Source organism: Glycine max, chromosome 12 (assembly GCF_000004515.6).
Source record: "Glycine max cultivar Williams 82 chromosome 12, Glycine_max_v4.0, whole genome shotgun sequence".
Classification (NCBI taxonomy): domain Eukaryota; kingdom Viridiplantae; phylum Streptophyta; class Magnoliopsida; order Fabales; family Fabaceae; genus Glycine; species Glycine max.
In genome coordinates, this window is record NC_038248.2 from 4,444,414 (window position 1) to 4,468,253 (window position 23,840).

A 23,840-nucleotide genomic window follows, 5' to 3' on the forward strand; every position below is an offset into this window, starting at 1 on the left:
AATTCACAAAAATACGACAAAATTAACAGACAAAAAATTTACTTTGAAAGAAAAAAATACTTTTAGTTCTCCTAACTTTAATCAAAACATACATTTTTTCCTAGATAAAGAATATTTTTTAAAAAAATTTAGTGGCATTCGATGTATTTATTTCTATTTATTATTTTCTTCATTGTTAAGTATTGACTAAAAAAATTGTAAGAAAACTTGTCAAAAATATAATATAACATTAAGTGAAGAAGTGTATAAATAAAAAAAGCAGTGAAGAACGTGTCAAAAGGTGATAAGATGAGATCATACAAGTAAGAAAGGATGGCTTGAGAAAAGTAATCATTATTGGATGTTTATTTTACTTTTAGCTTAATGTGACTTTTTGGTTAAGTATGCTTTTATAATTGTTTTAGGTAGATTAGCTTTTAAAGTTTTATTTTATTTATTATATTTTTTGAATATATGGTTTTAGTCTCTTTTTTTTTAAATTTTGTTAGAAATATTAGTGTTTTTAGAAGTATGGCTTTATAATTTTAGTCTTTTTTGAATATATGGTTTTGGAAATATTAGTGTTCCTATTATGTTAACTTAGTGTTTCTAGATCTTCAACGCACTTAAAAACGTCGTCGTTGACGTGTCGAGATTCTACAATTAGCACCTGCAACAAACACGATTCTGTATTCATTCCCCTCAACGCTGTTTCCTTTTCTATTTAGACTCTCGCCACTTCCCTCTTTTCCTCATTCTCTTTCTTTCATTCGTCTTCTTCTTCTTCCTGAGCTGTTCGTTCGTTGCATCTTCCTTTCTCGCTTTTGCTCTAAGCTAACAGTAATTTCTCATTCTCTCTTCCATTTATGATTTTGCTTCGCGTTTACTTTAACATTACCAAACACTGCCAGATCCCCACTTTTGTTTTCTCCATAAAAATTAAAACTTTTTCGTTTTCAACCATTGCCCTTTGTTTCTGAAACTTTTTTATTTGCAACGGTTTAGTTTTCTCCCCCTTCTCTACCATGTTAATTTTGATTTGACTGTTCAGTTATTATCACTTTTTAATCTGCATTCCCTGGTATCTGCATTTTTATTTTTTTCGGACATTGACTTGACTTGAATGTTAAATTTTGATTTTTTCTTCCTTTGGGGTAGCAGAACACATCTTTCAGACAACAATTTTGGTTCTTTGGCTGTTTCATTTCATGTTTCTGTGTTGGGGTTTTTTTGTTTTCTCTCACTGTGTTTTGACTTTTGTAACTTTAATTAGGTCTAAGAAATTCAGGTCAAAATGGAAGACGGGCATAAGTTCCAGGAAGTTTCAAAGCCAAAATATGATTGCCTTTTATTTGGTGAGCTTTCACGATCCATGCTGAATTTGTTCTCTCTTACTTTGCTTTATTGTCTTGTCCTGCCTATGTTATATATGTGTATAACTTTTTTTTTTTTAATTTCAGATCTTGATGACACCCTTTATCCTTATAGTTCTGGAGTTTCAGTGCAAATAGCAAAAAATATTGATGGTAATGAATTTACCAGAGTTCCATTATTTGAATGTTAAAAATTTGATACAGTATACGACAATTATCTCTATCTCTCGCTTTCTATGTTTTATCTTTTTCATAACAAAATGTAGTTCCACATATTCACAAAACATATCCTTTACCAAATACTGGCCTTCTATATGCGAGGGTTCAAACGTGGGTAAAATTATCTAGTATCGAAGCTGAATTTATTTTTAAAAAAATTGGGTTTATTTTAATATTGCAGAGTATATGATTCAAAAGCTTGGGGTGGAGGCTGCCAAAGTTGCTGAATTGAACTATTCATTATATAAGACTTATGGGACAACGATGGCTGGTCTAAGGGTATGGTTTAATTAACCTTTAAATGAATTGTAATTCATTTCAAACATTTTTTTAGGCAAAACCGATGTTTAACAAGAACCATCATTTTGTCTCTTGTCCTCTCACCAGGCAATTGGCTATGACTTTGGCTATGATGACTTTAACAGGTAAATTGTCTGTACACATTTTTTTTTTTCTCTTTCCATTTTTCTATTTTGGCCATTCATATCAATCCATGTTAAATGAGGCATTTTGTTTTGAGCAGTTTTGTTCATGGGAGATTGCCATATGATGTGCTGCTGAAACCAGACCCTGTTCTCAGGGGCATTTTGCAAAGCCTGCCTGTTAGGAAACTTGTAAGTTTCTTGTTATTATCTTTTAATGGTGAAATTAGTACTTTAGAGAAGCCACTCTTCACTCCTTGATGTATGTATGATGATATGTCTATTCTTGGCTTCCCTCTTCAGATTTTTACTAATGCAGACTCGAAACATGCAATTCGAGCGCTTAAAACCCTTGGACTGGAGGACTGCTTTGAAAGTATTATAAGCTTTGACACTCTGAATCCCTCCAACACCACCAATCCTTCTCATAATAAAGATGGCAGTGAATCCCGATCAACCACTGCAGAAATTTTTGACTTTTGTGAGCACATACGCCGGGCGGAATCTGATATGGTGCTTCCAAGGACCCCAGTTGTCTGCAAACCCTTTGATGATGCATTTGGAAATGCTTTCAAGTTAGCAGATATTGACCCTCAAAGAGCAGTAAGAATATGGACCTTTCCCTCATTTTGGTGTAGCTGTTCAAATTTGAGGACACACTTGTACAAAATAACTAATTACTTATATGATTCATACAAAATTACTAATTACTAAGGCTGGTTTCACAACTGTTTTAAAAGGTATTCAATTTAGTTGTTCTTAAAACTGAAAAATATAAATAGGTATGGGTTGTTTCTGTTTTTACTTTTGATTTTTAAATCATGAAAAGAAGAAATCACGAACATATTCTCAAAATAAATTTAACAACCAAGTATTTGTTTTATTTTCTCATCTCTAAATTTGATTTCAAATTAATATACTTACCAAACATTTCTTTTCCTTTTATTTTCTTTTGAAAAACAGTTCTTCAATATAGAATAATTTTTTAAATTAAAAAACAGAACACATTCCAACTGACCCAAATATTTTATATTCACACGATGCTTTAGTTATTAATAACCAAATTATGCAAAGAAAGGGCATTAGAGAAACCTCTGTTAATGTTCTTATTTTTTGCATTTTCAGTATGTGCCTCTTCGGCCTAAAGTGATAATTTCCCTTTCTATCCTTCAGATATTAACTAATGACATTATTTATTCACTTGTTTTTTTATTGCTTTTGCCCTTTTCAGTTGTTTTTTGATGACAGCATCCGCAATTTATTGACAGCCAAACGCTTGGGCCTCCACACAGTTGCGGTAAGTAATGAAATATTAGTTATTGGAACATATTTTAAGTTACATTTTTTTTCAAACCAATTAAGTTAGACCCCTTAACATTTTAAGTTGCATTTGGATACACGCACACACTTAGAATTTGAGCTTTCTAATTTCTATATAGTTAGTTGAATGGAACGAACTTAAAGTATTCATATTCATTTGTTAATTAAAGTCACGTGTTCTTATTCTTGCATTAGGACAGAAATATTTGTAAAGTTTGACATTGTGAGGTCTTTTTTTTTTTCTCCCTTTGAAATACATACATTAGAATTAAAATAAAATGATTTCATACAAATGCGACGTGCATGCAGATTGGTACATCTGTTCGTACCACTGGAGTGGATCATGCATTAGAGAGTATTCATAATATCAAGGAGGCATTTCCTGAGCTTTGGGATGCTGAAGTGAAGCATGAATTTGTGCAATACAATGTTGGAATTGAAACATCGGTAAAAGCTTAGTTTTAGAAGTTTACCCCAGGGAATTGGTGCTGCCTTGTACTGTTATTTAAATTTATTCTATTTACTGTTTGTTATAAATAGCCCTAGTTGGACATGCGTTTATCATATGTTTCTGTTACTGTCTCAAGCTTGGTGGATAAGTTCAATTTCATCATGTTGGATCTGTTCCTGTTATTTTTATCCACAAAATGTGACTCATGCGACATGATATATAAAGTATATGAATCTTTATTCAATTTTTGGTCTTTCTTTCATTGTAACGATGTATGATAGCATGGAAGCATGGTGAGGTAGCGCCCCTGCGTTTCTTTGATTTTAAGTTAGTTAAGGGGATAAGATAGTAACAGTATTAAAAAGTTTTATATATTTATTCACTTTAACAGAGTTGAGATTTTTGTTTAATTCATATAAGCAGTATAAAATATATTCGTAGTTTTTCACTTTATATATTTATTCACTTAATTTTCCTTGAAAGCACTATAGGATTTTGGCTTTTGACTAAGGCTTTGTAATGAAAATAGCAATTTAAATTTCATAGGCAATTTGTTATTTAATTTTATTAATATGCCTTTCTTTTATATTTTATTTCTATAAGTATCCTTTTCTGAAAAAGTACTTTTTAGGAGTGTAAAATTTTTAACATTATGAAAAGTATTTTCTGGAAGCCAATTTTTGAATAAAAAAAGTGAGCATTTAAAGTTCTTCTATACATTTATTAAGCGTTGATTTACTCACTATCTGACAAAAAAAATAAAATTATGAGATTATGGAAGCAATGATACATGGTTGGTAATGAGATTTTTAGTACAATGGACAAAGCAAAAAAATTTAATAACTCATAATTATTAAAATATTGTTCATCTTAAATTTTTTTGATGTAGAACACTCATTTTCATAATCAATATTATTTAAAACAGGGATAGCATTGCTAGTTAATATTATTCTTAGAGTTGCTAAAAATAAAATATTAGACTACACAAAAATATTTGTATGACGTTTTGTCTAGCGTAAAAGTACAAAATTAAAAAATGATAGATGAAACAAATATCCAAAAACTTGTAATTTATTAAAATCTTTTTTGTCCAATATCTAATAAAAGTAAACGTACAATACTATACTATTGGTGTTCCTTTTTTACTCGTTATTATTTTTTTTAAATTTATTTAAATATTCTCATCGTCATCTTCCTTATGTTTTTTTTTCTTTTGGTCAACTCCTGCAAGACCACGTTGGGCCGTTGCCATCACTGTGACTCTGTGGCGGCCTCATGCCACCCGACCCTACCCTCGTGACATCAGGGTCACATCTCCTCCTTGGATGTGTCTCTTATTTGTTGCGCTGTCAAGGTGTTGTTAATACACCTAGGGTTTTACACTAAAATTTACTTATTTTGTCTAGTACATAAGTACATCAAATAAGATACAATACAAAATTACTTATTTAGACTGTGTATTGACCACCAAATAATGTACATTACAAAAAATTATCTTGTGACTCGACTACTTGTCATCATCTTTTTAGCAAATCAAACACACCCTAAAAGTTGTTATTAATGATAACATGAATAATTAATAATCCATACAAAATCATTTAAAGCAAAACAAACTTATTAAATCTATCTGTGATATAATAGAACACAAATGTAATTGTTGTTTTCGTGGACATGGACAATTACAAAATGACAATGTTGCTTTTGTTGCTAAAACAGGTACACCTCTATTCAAATATTAAATACATATTAGCAATCATTTTGTCACTCTGATACTTGACATTGAAGTACAGATTCTAAGAAGTGTAGTAGAGTAAAATGGAGACACACAACAAACGAATCTGTTGTCATAAGAATATAAATCTCATTGCAATTGGAAGGATGAGGAGAGCACTGGATGAGCACCAACATGGTTTGTGGTCCCCAAATTGCCCAAGGCTTCATGCAAAGAACATTCAGAAACAGAATTTGAAGGTATGACTATTTCTTCCGGATAATGACCCTTGTATGCTACTAATAATTCCTCTGCATTTTCTCTAAACTGTGATATATACTTGTCCAAGAACACCTCCTCAGACAAGCATAGCAAATAAGGGGACTTTCTTGCATAGATTTTTTCTACCAAAAGCTGGAAGACTCTAGATCGAGGAAGAACATAACCCTCCATGCTATACATTAAAGTACTTGGCTGATGAACAAGACTGACTTGGGCAGCATAACTGTGTGCAATAAGAATTCCATTGCAGCCTTCAACTTCTTCTCTGATGTTCTAAGTAAAGTTGGGGAACTTCTGAACATTTGCAAACACTCATTGAGGGAAAACCCAAAACAAATAATTAGCTCCAGCGCTCTCCTAAATGTTTTATAACTCAAGCTACTTATTGAATGGATTACATGGACAAGCATCCTTCAATTTCAATTTTCATTGAAACCCATATATACAGCGCGCGAAACATAGTTTCCTATTGTAGACTGCTGTGTGATGAAAATACATGGCTGTAGTTTGAGTAGCATTACAACATTTATTATTTTGATGATATTAAATATATATATATATATATATTAATCATCTTAGTCCAAAAATAATACAACTGTGCTTGAGTTGTCTGCATCTTTCAATTAGTAACGGTTAATATACCCTTCATACTTGCTCAATCTACCATAAGCGACGTATTTTTTGAATATGTTTTTCATAATGATTTTTTTTAAAATTAAATCTTAACATGAAATCCAATAGTAAAACAAAATAAATTGCGGACATACAGGCATAGGCATGACATGCTTGTGTTCTCACTAGTAATAATTAATAATGTTGTCAAAATAATAATAATAATAATAATAATAATTTATATATTAAATAATAATAATATTTTTTCGAATATTTTTTTATCAAATAGTAATACAAATAATAATACTATTGTTAGGTAATGTCATAATATTTTTTTTCTCAATTAGACAAAAATTGTATTAGAACTTAGGCCATGTTCGGTTGTTGAAAATGAAAATTGTTGAAGAAAGAAATGGAAATGTGGAGAAAGTTTCAAAATTTTAGCATGATCCCACATTTTCATACATTATAATTTCAATTTTTCTTCTCCATTTTAAATTCTTTTCTTTAGGTTCTACCGAACTACAATAGAAGGACTGAAACAGTAAATTTCTTGTAATGTAGTTTATTTTAGATGGGCTCTGATTCTGAGGCTGTGGAATGAATTGTCTTTTGATGACAACAGAATGATTTTTGAATGACATTTCAACAACTTGTATAGTATACCCATGGCAACAGCTACCTTACCTAACACATTCGAAACTACTTCCAATGCAAATACTGTGCATGATCCATTACCAATAATTGAAACTACCTTTTACTTATTACAGTATCTATTTCATGAAGCACTTAATTTTGTTAATGCTGACGTAGAGGAGAGATGTTGGCCTATTTTACTGGTTAAAGAGATACATGAATATCTTTTTTATTTTAAATATTTTTTAATATATATATATATATATATTTATTATATCGTAAATTTTATAATATTTATATTTTTTTATTATTGTTCTCTCTTACTAGGTGTTCAATAGCATTTTTTTCCGCCGAATGGACTCGGACAAGCACCCCCAAATCACAAATCAATTAATGATAATTAGAACAAGCATACATAAGTTGTCACCTTTGACAGAGGCAAACAAAGTCTGGAACATAAGGAAAAAGAAGAGAATCAACCCTAAGGTTAATACCATGTCTAGCGAAAACATCAGCATAGGTAATAGCCTCACGTATTACATAAGCAAAATAAATATTAACAAAACTGCTATCTCTTGATTTCTTGCACCAGATGGAACAACGGGTGGTTATCATATGAGTGCTCCATAAGGTGATTAACTGCTTCCACAGAGTCTGATTCCATTATAATGTGTTGAACCCCACAATCTTCAGCAAGTCTCATTCCATAAAATATCGACCAAAGTTTTGCTTCAAGGATGGAGCAAGAAGCCATCCATGTTGCAATTGCTTCATGGATAAACACAACACCATCACAGTTAACTTTGGAGACCCCTGGACATGGCGGCGACCAAAAGGATTTGCTAGAACATTCACCATCATAGAAGATTGCAGAACATCCAATTCCTCATTCAACCTCCTTAGATCATGCATTCATGCATCATGGTCTGAACGTTGTTGATTATCCCTTCCTCTGAGGTCCACTTTTGTCCGAAAACATAATCATTTATCCTCTATCAGATCCTATCCAGAGTTACACCAAAGCACTGAGACCAATTCGAAATTCTATTATCATAGTTGCCTTTTGGATTTGCTGTCATCCATGTATTCAAATCACCATGGAAGAAAATAGGAGGTTTTCTACCACTCCAAAGCGAATCCCAAACCTTTCGCACTCTATAACAATCACGAAAGCAACGAGTGAGAGTTTCAATCTTCTTACACTAGGGCAGAGACTTTCCTAAGTCATATGACGGTGATGTCGAAGTGCATTGGTAGGTAAAATATCATGCACAATCTTCTACATGTGAGTGTGTATCTTCTCTAGCGCTCTCCAACGCCGAACAGATTTGAGAAGACAACTCTTATGTGATTAGAGATAGTCTTGTAGACTTCTTTAGTCGAAAAACTCTCATATTGGGAAGAACCCCAGATCACTGAATCCTCATTTCTTGACCCAGTTGGAGGATAGTGTTGTTGGATTTTTGAAACAACATGCATGGGAACTTGACATCGAAGTCGATTCAAATCCCACTAGCCAGACGCATTAACGAAAAAACAAACAGGAATATCATCGTTATGAACTACAAAATTCAACCTTTGGTCTATAAGTTTCCCTTCTTGAAGGACCCAAACATCCTTCCAAAAATGAACCGATCGGCCATTGCCTATCTTTCGAGCAATATTATCATGAGTAATCTTCTCCCAACAATGAACTATACCCTGCCAGAAGTTTGTTCCAGTTTTCTTTGGGTCAATTTAAGGAAGAATATCCTTCCCTCATTTATATTTGCTTCTCACAACCCGCACCTAAAGATCATTTGGTTTTGTACACATGTTCTAGGTAGACTTCATAAGGAGAGATTTGTTCATATGACTCAACAATCGCAAACCAAGACCACCACTTTTCTTAGGGGAGCATAAGGCTTTCCAACTCGTCCAGTGAACTTTCCTACTGTCATTTGAATCTTCCCAAATAAAAATGCAACATCTCTTATCAATTTCGTCACAAACGGAAGCTGAGATATAATAGGACTGCATGGCATAAGTAGGTAAAGCTTGAATCACAAACTTTGTGAGGGTGACCCTCCCAGCAAGAGAGAGGTTCTTAGCCTTCCAATTGCCCAGACGCTGGTCCACCTTCTTCGTGATAAAGCTGAAGCTCTTGGAGGAAATCCTTTGATGATGCATAGGAATTCCCAAGTAATTGCCAAGATCAGCAGTTCTTTGGTAACCCAACTGAGTAGCAATGCTATCTCGAACCTGCCAATGAACATTATTTGAAAAAAGAATTCTGGTGTTTTCACAACTCACTTTCTAACCAAAACTCTCATAAAAAACATCAAGATACCTTTAATAATGTTTTCCTGATCTATGGAAGCCTCCGCAAAGAAGAGCAGGTTGTCAGCAAAAGCAAGATAAGACAGTCTAGGACCTACTCTAGATAGTTGAGTGTCATTCACTATGCTCAACAAAAAAGAATAATTAAATGGAACAATCTTTCAATGCATAACAAAAATAAATAAGGAGAAATTTGGTCACCCTGTCTGATTTCCCTAGATGGCTTAAAGCTCTCCAATGCTTTTCTATTCCACATGACTTGCATCTTGGAAGAGGAAATGCAAAATCTCACCATATCAATGAAGTTGTTGGGGAAACCAATGCCAGTTAGAGTTTCAACAATGAAATCCCACTTTAGCCTATCATAGGCCTTTTCGGGATCTATTTTGATGGTCATCGAACCTTTGCTGCCTTTTTTATTTTTCATGGAAAATAAACAACCTCCTGCACAATGATAATGTTATCTCTAGTGCTACCATGTAGGATGAAGGTACTCTGACAAGAGCTAATCAGGTCCTCCATCACTCTCCTAAGCCTCGCAGTCATAACCTTTGTAAATATCTTGTAAGATACGTTACATAGGATAATAGGCCTAAAATGCTTCATAGAAGTAAGAAAATCCGAAGAATCATCAACGAATAGAGAAGTACCTAGAAACTAACCTTTCAAGGTCTGCACCGTTCGTTACCCAGTTGTTTTTAGCATCTTGAATAGCTTCATAAATGTTTTTATGTCTCCTTATAGCAGTGACCCCATGAAAGTAATGTGTATTTTGAACACCAAAGGAAAGCCATTTAGTTCTAGACCTTAGGAACCAAAGGAGCTCCTCGTGTCTAAGAACTTCTTGGTAGTCATGCCAGATAGACCTTTGTCTTTCCTCTAGGTAGTGCATACCTTGGTGAGTAATCTTATGAGAAATAGCATCAAGATCTCTAAGAAGTTTCTTCTTATACTTAACAATGTCCCCAAACACATTTTCATTCTAACCATATAAGGCACCTTGAGACTCACGAATCCTTTCATTCCAACCAAAATTTTGTTTCCATAATTGTTGAAGAAAATGACTAAAGTCCTATTCCGCCATGAACTTGAAGGACCTTCTTTTCTTATTTGGAACATAAGACTTTGTCAGCTTAACAAGCAAAGCCCTATATGGTCAGACTTAAAGTCAGGGAGATGGAGGACCAAGGCATTAGGAAACTGAAGGTGGCACTCAATATTAAAAATGGCTATATCGAGGCGCTGAAGCAAATTTCCTCTCATCCATGTAAATGTTGGTCCCTGAAATCAACATCAACTAAATCATAAACCTGCATCATATCACGAAAGTCATGCGCACCTCGCCAAGAAGGGTTTTCAGAGCCACCAATTCTGTCATGAGCATTGAGGACAATATTAAAATCTCCAATCACCATCCAAGCCTTCCTCAACAATGTTACACAGGGCTTCCCAAAGTAGTTTGTGTTTTTGAAACATGGGACTTTCGTAAACCACTTTTAATAACCATTATTGTTGATTTTTCCATCCCCACGTAAATGAACATTTTGATCATCACTACGAAGAACTTCCACTTTCCGATTCTCAGATTTTCAGAGGCACCAAATACCCCTTGACTGAACACGGGCCTCCTTGACAAAACTTACATTGAAACTTGTTTTTGGAATAATACGAGTAGCAACTGCATTAGAAGCATCTGTTTCAGCCAAGAACATACGGGATGATTCGTATTCCCTGCAGAGATTTTTAACAAGACCAAGAAATCCTCAGGAATTTGTACCCCTACAATTCCAAGCTGTGATATTCATCTAAAGCTGGGGGGGTTTTGTGGCTTGTAACAAGCCCATATCATCAGTTGGGAAATTCATCACATCCAAAGAAGCTTTTAATGCCTCCTCCGATTCAAGAATCTTATTGGCATGTGTGAAAATTTACCCCTGCAACCCCTGCAACTGTTTTTTTTTTTCTTGTTCCTCGTGGATAACATTTTTGGAGGAAAAATCTGTGAGCTTGTACCTTGTTTGGCATGAAATTTTCTGAGAAAACAACATGATAGGGAAGAAACAGAGCAGAGAGCAGGGGTGCAAGCAAGGTGCAGATAGAGGAAAAGCCCAAAAGGAGAGTTACCTCAGAGATTATGCTTAGGGGCAGGAAGGGGAATTTAGCAGTGAGATGCTGTTGAGAGAGCAGGGGACCAGCCTAACTAATTTGATTCTGTAATATTCCTTTTGCACAAAAAGATAGGAATTCTGTTATTAGAGGAATAGCATAAATAAGCATGTAAATAAGCCAGATTCAGGAATGCAATAGTTCTTTCTTCTTCTTCTTCTGTGGAGGCCCTGTCCCTCAAACCAGATTTTGTTCTATCCAACGTTGACGACAAAAACAAAAACACCAACATTCTTATCGTTTCACTTGCGAACTAGATTACCTTCTTTTTACTTTCTTTCTTTAAATTATTTTTACTTCAATTTAGTTATCAGTTTTCGTACGCTCTCTGTTTCCTCGAAAAGCATGATTTTTTCAAGGATTGCACGCTCCGTTTCGAGTTCGTCTCGCGCTAGAGTATGCTTTCATTTTTCTTTTCCCTTCAATTCAATTCATTTTCTTACATAGGAGGTCTTAAAGGGGCTAATTTTGATGCTGCTTTTAATTGGGGTGATAGAATTTATTACACGGTGATGGGAGATTGGGAACCCATGTCGGATCGCCACGGACGAATGCGTGTTCTGAAGGAGCCGAAGGGGTATTAGGGTCTGTTAGGGGCTACGTGTCTTCTGCCAGAGCTCGCAGTAATGGCTTCGTTTCAAATTTGCCTGATTTTAAATCTGTTGCAGCAAACCCTACGATTCGCCGATTGTTTTGCAGCAAAGCTCCAAAGAAGGAGAGTGAGTTTTATTCGGTGATGTTGTGTGTTTCGCGTGTGATTGAAGCTGCTTTGTTTTAATTTGGTTTTGTCTTGCTGTGCTGCTCTTTAGTTAAGCGTTTTGATTGGTATTTTCTCGGTTTTTGGCAGATTATGGGAACTTCTATCCCAAGGAAAAGAAGGAAGTTCCGAAAGGAAACGACAAAAAATACGAGTCCAAAGGTTAAAGAAGAATCTTTTGTGCACATCCTATTGTCGTCTGAATTAGGAAGCTATCATGGCAAATTGTTGGAACATGGTGGTGACTACTGGTGTAATGAGTAAACTGGAGGGATGTCTTTCTTGTAATTTATATGTTGTTCAAGTGCTGTGCATAACAATTGACTAACTAGTTTTGTGTGTTTTGCTTTGTATATGCTCGAGGGAGGTTTTGTTAGTCATTACTTGCTACGATTTTCTATTGTTTTGTAACTTGTTGAGTTGGTTTGCTTGTCTTCTGTTAGATTATATTTTTTTTAGTGTTGAGCTATTTTTTATTGCATTTAACTTAATGCCAGAACTTCCTTTATGATGGGAAGATGGAGAATCTGGTAGTAATCAGTTCTTCTTGCCCACATCCAAGGTTTTATTTTCTGTTGAGTTCAAACTTCAATTACAACTTTACTGTGGATGGGGCATTTTGGGTTTTGAAACTTAAGTTCCAACCCCAAAATACTCTCTCTCTCTCTTTCTGTGGGCTGCAATTATTTACTTGTGGATCTGTATGGTTGTTTTTCAAGAATTAATCATATGCCTGCATTCCAGTTAATCAAAAGGGGTACCACTAACAACTTTTGATGACTGGATTCTCCTTTTAACTTCAGATAACTCGAATGCAAACACAGAGGATAGTGGAAATTTTCAGGAAGCTTTCATGAAGCAAGTTAAATATCTAGTCACCCCATTATTGTTGATGGGGCTATTTCTTACATCCTTTTCGTTTGGTCCTCCTGAACAGAACCAGGTAAGGACAACTACTTTGTATTGCCAGGGCTAGTCTTTGTTTTAATTTGCTTATGTGGGTGAAGTTGGGTTGAGAACTCAATATATGAAATTATGAATATCTGCATTCTATATGATGAAGATGAATGCTATGGTTTCAAACACTTGAGAAATGAACATTGTACTGTCTGATTCCACACTTATCATGATTCTCTTGATGAAGGGGAAAATGGAAATATAAGAGAGATTATGAGAAATAAGATTTTGAGTTCTGTATTGTGTAATATACAACTATATTTGCTGAGACCTTCGTCTAGTACTTTCTTAGGTATCGCTCTATGGTTTCGTTTCTTCTCGTTTTCCCTCTGTGTGTGTGTCTATGTGATTTACACTACACCCTATCCCCCTCTTTTTTGAAGATTTTCATATTAATTGTTAAAATATAACTCATGTTTGTTAGTAAATTTATCGTTCCCCAATGTTACTGCTTGAGTGGTTTTACAACTGAAAATTTGTGTATATCTATGTGCTGAGCTTTATGCTGCTGCAATTGACTGCTCAGATTGTAGCTCCATTAAACAAGAGTTCTTTTAAGATAGGCTTTTATACCCCATTGCTTTCTAACATCTGGTTGCAAGTCTTAAACAGCTTGGTTTTTGAAAAATACTTTATTTTTTTCTAGATCATACTTGTTCAGAGGGTGTCTTTGCACTATAATTAGGATGTGAATGCAAACCATGCGCCTTTTGGCAACAAGATACCTGTTCGTTTGTGTCTGGTTTTATGGTTTCTTTTATTTCATTGTTATCATCTTTCTGACATGAATCAGAATTTGATTCTTTGCAGATTAGCTTTCAGGAGTTTAAAAACAAGCTTTTGGAACCAGGATTAGTAGACCATATTGTTGTCTCAAATAAATCAGTTGCCAAAGTATATGTAAGGAACACTCCCCTCAACCAAACAGATAATGAAGTAGCCCAAGGGACCCAACCTGCAATTGGATCTGGAGGCCAGTATAAATATTATTTCAATATTGGAAGTGTTGAGTCTTTTGAGGAGAAGCTAGAGGAAGCGCAAGAAGCTCTGGGCATTTACTCTCATGATTTTGTGCCTGTCACATATTCTTTTGAACTGGGGTACCGGGAATGGATTACGTTGGCTTCAATACTGTTGCTTTTGGGATTTCTCGTGTGTGCGGTAGGGTTTATAAAAGGTGCAATTGATGCTGCTCGCGGCAAGGGTGCCCCTGGAATATTCAACATAGGAAAAGCTCCAGTTACTAAAGTAGACAGAAATGCCAAAAACAAGGTTGGGAGATTTCTTTTTCTTCTATCAATGAGATGGCTGCTGATGTTTGTGTTTGTTTTAATAGCATGTTCCCCATTTGCCATTGTTATCTTTCCAGTTTTAGTTATTTCCTCCAGGCAGGAGTGCTGGTAAATAACTTGACAATAAGTTCATTTAAGAGACAATATTTATCTTCTTTTTTTGTTTCATTTTGTTCAGATCTATTTTAAAGATGTTGCTGGCTGTGATGAGGCAAAGCAAGAAATTATGGAGTTTGTCCACTTCCTCAAGAGCCCAAAGAAATATGAAGAACTTGGTGCAAAAATTCCAAAAGGTGCTCTCTTGGTTGGTCCTCCAGGCACCGGAAAAACCCTTTTAGCAAAAGCTACAGCAGGGGAGTCTGGTGTGCCATTTCTTTCTATATCTGGTTCTGATTTCTTGGAAATGTTTGTTGGTGTTGGACCATCTAGGGTGAGAAACTTGTTTCAGGAAGCAAGGCAGTGTTCACCTAGTATAGTATTTATTGATGAGATTGATGCAATTGGTCGAGCAAGGCGGGGTAGTTTTTCTGGTGCAAATGCTGAACGTGAAAGTACTTTAAATCAATTGTTGGTCGAGATGGATGGTTTTGGAACCACTTCTGGAGTTGTTGTGTTGGCAGGAACAAATAGGCCTGAAATCTTAGACAAAGCTCTTCTTAGGCCTGGGCGATTTGACCGCCAGATAACAATTGACAAACCTGATATTAAAGGCCGTGACCAGATATTTCAGATCTACTTGAAGAAAATCAAACTTGATCATGAGCCTTCATATTATTCTCAAAGGCTTGCAGCCCTTACACCTGGATTTGCTGGAGCAGACATTGCTAATGTCTGCAATGAAGCTGCTCTGATTGCTGCAAGAGGTGAAGGAACACAAGTCACCATGGAACATTTTGAGGCGGCCATTGATAGGATCATTGGTGGTTTGGAAAAGAGGAACAAGGTATGTCTTTTTAAGTTTTATATTACTATTAGTTACGCTTGTGAGATGGGAGAGGTGGAGCTGGGTGTTTTTTAGTTTATAAAATAAGAATCTGCATATCATTGGAAGTTATAGCCTTCATTTTTCTCATTTCTTACCGTCATTATCGTTAGAGCAAATCTTTTAGCATAAAATATAGTTTAGTTGTTTTAACTTTTAATACATTAATTACACATTATTGATAAATTTCTACTTGAGAATGAAAATGTTTGCCTTTACTCACAAGTCACAAGTTACAGTGGATATATATGTAATAGGAAAACAAGGAACGTGGAGAACAAGTTTAGGGGTTCAGTTTTTTTAAATATATTTTTTAATGTAATTATTGAATTACATATATAATCCTATACATTTTGTTTGTTTATCTAATAAACATACTAATGAAATGACATTTCTAGAACTTTAGACAGAAAAGGTGAATTAAATATGCTTAGGGATTCTCTTAATTCATAGTGAAGATCTGATTTCCTTCCCACTATATGGTGTGAAAAAGCTGTTCTTATCTCCTGAAATAAGACATTTCACAGAAAACTTATCCAGCCAAATTTGGCTTTAATGAATGTGAGCAATATGATTGATATAAGCTGAATCTTCCATATATCAACCTTTCATTTTTATGTCTGAAAGGACCATCCGTAATACTCCGTATGCTTTAGTCCATTCGTATCTAATGTGCAGAAGTAGTTGATCTTAGGATGCTGTTGTAAGTTAAGACTTCCTGATGTTGAAGCCATATGCCACATTCGAAAATGTTGAACTTGTTGGAAGAAGAAGAAGATTTTATTTCATTTGACACACCAAATACAAGAGTATGATCCCCTATTTATACTAAAATAGAGTGACCACTCACATAATTTACTTATTCAAAAATACTAAATGCTCACATAATTGCTTATTCAAGACTTTGTAACTCACAACCTTACAACTTTCATCTTCCTCAATTTAAGGCTCATAAAATTTGTTATTATTATTTTTCTAATTAATATCTAACATCCTCCCTTAATTGAAAAATTCTTCTGCACACCAAGTTTTGTTCGCAATCTTCGAAAATCTTTAAATTTGAGAGGCTTGGTGAAAATATCCGCAACTTGATCTTGATTTTTCACATGAGTCAATTTTACTTCTTTCTTGGTAATGCACTCTCTAATGAAATGATACCTTGTATCTATATGCTTACTTTGTTCATGGAACACCGGATTCTTAGCAAGCTCTTGTGCAGATATATTATCAACATAGATCTTTGTGCTTTCCTTTTGCAACAACTGAAGTTCCTCCAACAATCTTCTTAGCCAAATGGCATGACATGTGCAAGAAGTTGCAGCTACATACTCGGCTTCACAAGTAGAAAGTGTCACAATGCCTTGCTTCTTAGAACTCCATGTAAAAACACAATCACCCATAAAAAATACAAATCCGGTAGTACTTTTTCTATCATCAACATCTCCAAAAAAATCACTATCACAAAATCCCACAAGCTTATAGTTATTGGAGAGAGAATAAAACAATCCAAAATCAATTGTACCTTTCAAGTAACGAATAATTCTTTTTGCGGCTTTTAGATGAGGAGAGGTAGGAGCCTCCGTAAAACGACACATAACTCCCACCGCATATAGAATATCGGGCCTTGTATTGGTTAGATACCTTAAACTCCCCACAAGACTCTTGAAGACCGTGGAATCTACCTTCTCTCCTTCATCAAACTTTGATAGCTTCAAGCCACCTTCCATAGGTGTGTTCACGGGATTGCAATCAAGCATATTAAATTTCTTCAACACTTCTTTTGTGTAGCTTTCTTGTGAGACAAAGATACCATTCTCCGTTTGCTTCACTTCCATTCCCAAGTAATATGACATGAGTCCCATATTTGTCATATCAAATTCACGAGACATGGACTCCTTGAAGTCTTCAAACAAATTTGGGTTATTGCCGATAAAGATAAGGTCATCCACATAAAGACAAATAAATAAGACATCACCATTATTAAAAGTTTTAACATAAAGAGCATACTCATTTTGACAACGAACAAACCCATTGTCTTGGAAGTACTTGTCAATGTGAGTATTCCATGCCCTCGGTGCTTGCTTTAGACCATACAACGCCTTGTTCAATTTCAAGACTTTTCCTTCTTGACCTTCGATGACAAAACCCATTGGTTGTTCAACATAGACATCTTCTTCAAGATAGCCATTTAGAAATGCCGATTTTACATCAAGCTGAAAAATTCTCCACTTCATTTGAGCTGCCAAGGAAATAAGAAGACGAATGGTTTCCATGCGGGCAACTGGTGCAAACAGTTCATCATAATCAACTCCATATTGTTGCTTATAACATTTAGCTACAAGTCTTGCTTTGTGTCTCTCAACCTCTCCTTTTGCATTCTTCTTGATTTTGAACACCCATTTGACTCCAATTGCTTCATGACCTTTGGGAAGGCTTGATAACTCCCAAGTGTTGTTCTTCTCAATGGCTTTGATTTTTTCTTCCATGGCTTATCTCCACCTTTTGTCTTTCATTGCTTCATCAAAGTTTAAGGGCTCACTGTCAACAAAAAGACAAAACAAATCATTTATAACTTCAGTTTCATCATATAATTCTTGAATATTTCTCATTCTTCTTGGCCTTTCACTTGAACTCCCTTCGGAAGATGATGAGGCTTCATTGGTTGAAGGAGTTGGTGAAAGTGTTGGAGTTGAATCATTTGGAGTCAAGGCTTCTTCATCTATTTCTTCAAAGTACGGGAAAAAATCATAAGTGTCTTCTTTCTCCTCCTAATTCCATGTGCCTTCTTCATAGAACTCGACATCTCGACTCACAATTGTCTTTCCATTGTTTGGATTGTACAATTTGTAGCCTTTTGAACTTGCATCATAGCCAATGAACACATGTTTCTCACTCCAATCATCAAGCTTGAATCTTCCTTGGTCGGGTACATGAGCATATGCAATGCTCCCAAATACTCTCAAGTGATCAACTCTTGGCTTCACTCCACTCCATGCTTCTTGTGGTGTTTGATCTTTGACATTCTTTGTTGGGGAGCGATTGGACAAATAAACGGCACATGCAACAGCTTCTGCCCAAAATTCCTTTGGCATATTTTTAGCCTTCAACATATATCTAGTCATATTAAGAATAGTTCTATTTTTTCTCTCCGCTACTCCATTTTGTTGTGGAGATCTAGGAACTGTTAGAGGGCGACGAATCCCATATTTTTCACAAAATTCATTAAATTCTTTTGATGTGAATTCATCACCTCTATAGGATCTTAGAACTTTGATTATATAACCACTTTCCTTTTCCACAAGAGCTTTAAAATTTTTAAAAGCTACAAATGCCTCAGATTTTTGCTTTAGAAAATAAACCCAAGTCTTTCTACTATAATCATCAATAAAAAGCAAGAAATATTTATTGTTACCACATGAAAGAGGATTGATTGGGCCACACACATCGGTGTAAACAAGTTGGAGAGGCTCCTTTGCTCTTGAATTAGCTTCTTTTGGAAAACTCATTCTTGCATGCTTTCCAAGGAGACATGCTTCACATTAGGATGGTTGATGTGAGGCATCCCTTTCACCATCTTCTCCTCTCCTAAGGATTTTAGTGCTCCAAAATTCAAGTGCCCAAATCTCATATGCCAACACCATAATTCATCTTTTATGCTAGCCTTCAAACATTTTGCTTCATTGGTTTTAATGTTCAAAGTGAACATTCTATTTCTTGACATAAACACCTTGACAATCAAATTAGAATTTTGATCTCGAACCCATAAACAACAATCTTTCATATGAATTTCATACCCCTTTTCAACAAGTTGTCCCAAACTCAAAATATTGCTTTTTAGTTTAGGAACATAGTAAACATCCGTGATTAATTTGTGAGCACCATCTTTTAAAAAAATTAAAATGGTACCTTTTCCTTGAATTTGCACCTTGGAAGAATCTCCAAAAGAAACATTTCCTTTCACCTTATCATCAAGTTCTACAAATTTCTCTTTGCATCCACACATGTGATTGCTTGCTCCATTGTCAAGATACCATAAGCATTTGTCTTCCTTCTCACCATTATTAAGTGATAGTAGTAGCGTTGACTCTTCAACTTCTTTATCTTCTTTATCATCAACAAGATTGACCTTCTCTTCAACATTTGTTCTACACTCCCAAGAGTAATGGCCATATTTATGACAATTAAAACATTCAACATTAGATTTATCATACCTCCTTTCATATGCTTTTTCATAATTGTTTCTACCTCTTCCTCTTCCACGACTTCTAGTGGATTGATGGCTCCTCCATTCATTATTGTCAAAATTATCACGATCTCCTCTTCCTCCTCTTCCTTGGCCATGACCATGTCCACGACCACGTCCTCTTCCATGTCCACGTGCTTTTTGACTACTTTCTCCTCCATTTTCTTTCAAAGAAGTTTTGGCTTTGAGGACTTGCTCCAATGGCTCATCATGTTTTCTATTGAACCTCTCTTCATAGGCTTGAAGAGAACCCATCAATTGGTCTACGGTCATTGAGTCTAAATCCTTCGACTCTTCAATAGCACAAACCACATAATCAAATTTAGCGATTAAGGAGCGAAGGATCTTTTCCACCACACGAACATCTTCCATATTTTCTCCATAACGCTTCATTTGGTTCACAATAGCCAACACCTTGTTGCCAAAATCTGAGATAGATTCGGATTCCTTCATATGCAATGATTCAAACTCTCTACGTAGAGTTTGTAGGCGCACCTTTATTACCTTATCAACACCTTCAAGGGAGGTTTTCAAAATCTCCCATGCTTCTTTGGATGTGGTTGCATTTGACACCAACTCGAACATAGCTTCATCCAAACCTTGATGAATGAAAGTAAGTGTTTGTTGATCCTTCTTCTTCGACTTCAACAAAGTCTCCTTCTCATTTGGTGACAAAATAGCCTCATTTTGAGGTTGGGTATAACCTTTCTCTACAATCTCCCATGCATCTTGAGAACCTAACAAGGCTTTCATGCGACGACACCAATTATCATAATTTTCTTTGGTAAGACGACGGAATTGAAACATACTCAAGCCATTGCTTGCCATCTCTCAACTCACAAAGTGTTTCTCTCTCAACACTCTAGAACTCAAGCTCTGATGCCACTTTGTTGGAAGAAGAAGAAGATTTTATTTCATTTGACACACCAAATACAAGAGTAAGATCTCCTATTTATACTAAAATAGAGTGATCACTCACATAATTTGCTTATTCAAGAATACTAAATGCTCACATAATTGTTTATTCAAGACTTTATAACTCACAATCTTACAACTTTCATCTTCCACAATTTAAGGCTCATAAAACTTGTTATTATTATTTTTTTAATTAATATCTAACAGAACTATCTGAGATTTGGAACCCTCTCTCTCCACCTTTTCCTCTACTAGTTAGAGTTTCTCTAATACCTATGTTTCTTAACCAGGTAATAAGCAAGCTGGAAAGGCGGACTGCTGCCTACCATGAAGCAGGCCATGCTGTTTCAGGTTGGTTCTTGGAACATGGTGAGCCCTTGTTGAAAGTAACTATTGTTCCACGTGGCACCGCTGGTCTTGGATTTGCCCAATATGTTCCCAATGAGAACCTTTTCATGACAAAGGAGCAGCTTTTTGATATCACTTGTATGACACTTGGTGGTCGGGCTGCTGAGCAGGTAGTTTTGACATTTCCTTTTTTTTTTTTTTTTTACCTTTCTCTCTCCTGTTTTTCTTCTATATTCTCTGCTGTATGGCTAGATCTTTCTGTTGAAAGAATGCAATATCTCTCAGTGCACTTGTATTTTTCAGTTGTAAATGTTATTCCTGCTTTGTTATGTTTAATGGATTTTCCTTATCTGATGTTTGAATGTTTGATACTTCCCAAAGTTCAAAGGCATGAAAATGATGTTTCCCTTCCTTGTCACTGCAGGTTCTTATAGGGAGAATCTCAACAGGAGCACAAAATGACTTGGAAAAAGTGACCAAGATGACGTATGCCCAAGTAGCAGTTTATGGTTTTAGCGACAAAGTAGGCCTCCTCTCCTTCCCTCCAACTGAGGGCTCATATGAGTTTTCCAAACCATACAGCAGCAAAACTGCTGCAATCATCGATAAGGAAGTGCGTGAATGGGTGAACAAAGCATACAAACATACGATTCAGCTTATCGAGGAACACAAGGAGCAAGTTACTGAAATTGCAGAGTTGCTGCTTGAAAAAGAAGTACTTCACCAGGACGACTTGCTTCGAGTTTTGGGCGAGCGGCCGTTCAAGGCTACTGAACCCACCAATTATGATAGATTTAAGCAGGGTTTTATAGAGGAAGAGGAAAAGGGCGCGGAAAGCACCATAGATACGCCTGAGGAAGGTGGCGGGTCTTCACCTTTAGAACCCCAGGTTGTTCCCACATAGACAGTTAGTTATTTAATTTGTGTTTGTTATTGGACGTAGCTTTCTTGTTTTTTCAATTTGCTGACAGAGGAATGAACAAAACGCTTATGGTAACTGCTGAATAAAAATTATTCGTTTCTGATTTTTCTTATATGGATATGCCATTGACCGACCAATCCAAATACTATTTTCAGTTGTTCGAGCCTAGTTACTGTTACATTGATTTTTAAGATTGTAAGTGTGTATTATTTTAAGTTTTTGTTTACTTAATTTTATGAAAGTTCATTCATTTTAATTTTAATGAAGTGGAATAAGTAAAAAGAAACGATGACGATGGTTTCAAATTTAATATCAAAGCTTTTTTGTTGTTGTTGTAAAATAAATAATTTTAAGTTTGCTGCAACAAGACTAGTGGCACGTCATCAGTGACTGCAAAAAACGAGTACATTTAGTGGTTATACCAAACCTCACGCTTTAAAAATTCCATTACAACAAATTAAATAAGTAGAAACGTTAATATTATGTTTAAAAAATAAAAAAAGGTCATTATTCTTGTCTTGTTCTCTTCGTGTCATACAGTTGAAGATTACTTAACTGTATGACGCAAGTGATAATCCTATTATTGGTTTTTTTTTTTTAGGAATTGTTGATTGCTTTTATTAAAATTATACTTTGTATTTTGGTCTAATTCTTTAAGACTAGCTACAATTAAGTAATCGTCAACAATATGATTAAAAAAGCACGTACTCCGTATGATTGTTTTTAGTCTAATCATGACTTAAAAATTTCTTACATTATTTTCGTAATAAAAATTGAGTCAACTCATGAATTTAAAAGAAAATTTCTGCCTTCCAAAATCTCATCGGTCGTTTGATGAACATCTCTCCCAAGAAAACTTCCCAATAGTTAAGTATTAGTTAAATAACTGCGACTAATATATTTTTAGGTTGGACCTTTTGTGATCACCATATCCTTGATTTCTTGTAAGATAGAGACATATTAGTGTAAGTTTTTTATATTATTAATTACTAATTATAAATTATTTTTATGGATGAAAATTTCAATAAACACATAAGAGAAAGAAAAACTAAGAATGTAAAATAAATTAAGTCTATCTTATAAATTAAAATTAGCTTATGTACAAGTTAAATCAACTTTTCAAAAGAAAAAGTTAAAGTAAACTTTTAGAGAAGTTAAAACAAATTTTTATAAGTCAATTTTAACTCATGGAAGAAGCTTAAATTTATTTCATATTTTTTTCTTTCTTTTATAAAAATTTATTAAAGGGTTTATTCAAACATTTTTTTTCTTTCTTTGAATATGTGCATTCATTTATTATATTTATGATTTTTAAACAATTTAAATAATAATATTAAGCGCAGAGAATAAAATAAAAATAGTACTTTATTATTTAAAATAAGATAAAATATTCTTTAAAGATTTTTTAATCTAAATGTTATTGTTTAATGACTCATTGAAAAATTTTCGTTATTGTAATCAACATATTTTATTTTCAACATTATTTAATGTGTTTATTACATTGGAGGCCTTTTCGTAATTTACAAATTATTGTTTGATTAGTCATTTAAAAAAGTCTTTATTACTATAATTAATGTATTTTACTTTTAATATTAAATTGTTTAAAATAGATTGTCTCATGTTGCTAGTACTGAATGAGCGCCAGCATGGTTTGTGGTCCCCAAATTGTCCAAGGCTTGTAAAGAACATTCAGAAAACAGAATTTTGAAGGTATGACTATTCTTCCGGATAATGACCCTTGTATGCCACTAATAATTCCTCTGCGTTATCTCTAAACTGTGATCTATATACTTGTACAAGAACACCTCCTCAGTCAAGCATAGCAAATAAACATAAATGGGGACTTTCTTGCATAGATTTTTTTCTACCAAAAGCTGGAAGACTCTATATCGAGGAAGTACACAACCCTCCATGCTATACATTAAAGCCCTTGT

General features: G+C 34.7%; 2 protein-coding genes across 3 annotated transcripts; both read left to right on the top strand.

Moving 5' to 3' along the window:
* Positions 1 to 535: 535 nt before the first annotated feature.
* On the top strand, positions 536 to 4,008 carry LOC100807717 (uncharacterized protein C24B11.05). The gene is made up of 9 exons (XM_003539616.5): positions 536 to 819; positions 1,253 to 1,334; positions 1,440 to 1,505; positions 1,753 to 1,850; positions 1,959 to 1,996; positions 2,095 to 2,185; positions 2,297 to 2,596; positions 3,225 to 3,290; positions 3,623 to 4,008. The coding sequence occupies exons 2-9, from the start codon at positions 1,274 to 1,276 to the stop codon at positions 3,770 to 3,772; spliced, it is 870 nt and encodes a 289-aa protein (XP_003539664.1). The 5' UTR covers positions 536 to 819; positions 1,253 to 1,273; the 3' UTR covers positions 3,773 to 4,008.
* A 7,549-nt stretch (positions 4,009 to 11,557) lies between these two features.
* Positions 11,558 to 22,018, top strand: LOC100807188 (ATP-dependent zinc metalloprotease FTSH 10, mitochondrial). 2 transcript variants are annotated; one of them, XM_003539615.5, is made up of 8 exons: positions 11,558 to 11,886; positions 11,987 to 12,209; positions 12,338 to 12,409; positions 13,051 to 13,190; positions 14,015 to 14,476; positions 14,675 to 15,439; positions 20,927 to 21,154; positions 21,409 to 22,018. In XM_003539615.5, exons 1-8 carry the CDS (start codon positions 11,836 to 11,838, stop codon positions 21,886 to 21,888), a joined length of 2,421 nt encoding a protein of 806 aa, XP_003539663.1. In that variant the 5' UTR covers positions 11,558 to 11,835; the 3' UTR covers positions 21,889 to 22,018. The 2 variants fall into 2 exon arrangements, with proteins under 2 accessions (XP_003539663.1, XP_006592191.1); XM_006592128.4 differs by lacking the exon at positions 12,338 to 12,409.
* Positions 22,019 to 23,840: the final 1,822 nt, after the last annotated feature.

What these genes read in the sequence shown, in the direction of transcription:
- LOC100807717 (XM_003539616.5), top strand. Translation starts at nt 1,274, where the DNA reads ATGGAAGACGGGCATAAGTTCCAGGAAGTTTCAAAGCCAAAATATGAT. An exon ending in ATATGATTGCCTTTTATTTG is followed by an intron (nt 1,335 to 1,439) that starts GTGAGCTTTCAC and finishes TTTTAATTTCAG; the next exon opens with ATCTTGATGACACCCTTTAT. An exon ending in TGGGCCTCCACACAGTTGCG is followed by an intron (nt 3,291 to 3,622) that starts GTAAGTAATGAA and finishes ACGTGCATGCAG; the next exon opens with ATTGGTACATCTGTTCGTAC.
- LOC100807188 (XM_003539615.5), top strand. Translation starts at nt 11,836, where the DNA reads ATGATTTTTTCAAGGATTGCACGCTCCGTTTCGAGTTCGTCTCGCGCT. An exon ending in ACAGAAATGCCAAAAACAAG is followed by an intron (nt 14,477 to 14,674) that starts GTTGGGAGATTT and finishes CATTTTGTTCAG; the next exon opens with ATCTATTTTAAAGATGTTGC. An exon ending in GTTTGGAAAAGAGGAACAAG is followed by an intron (nt 15,440 to 20,926) that starts GTATGTCTTTTT and finishes TTTCTTAACCAG; the next exon opens with GTAATAAGCAAGCTGGAAAG.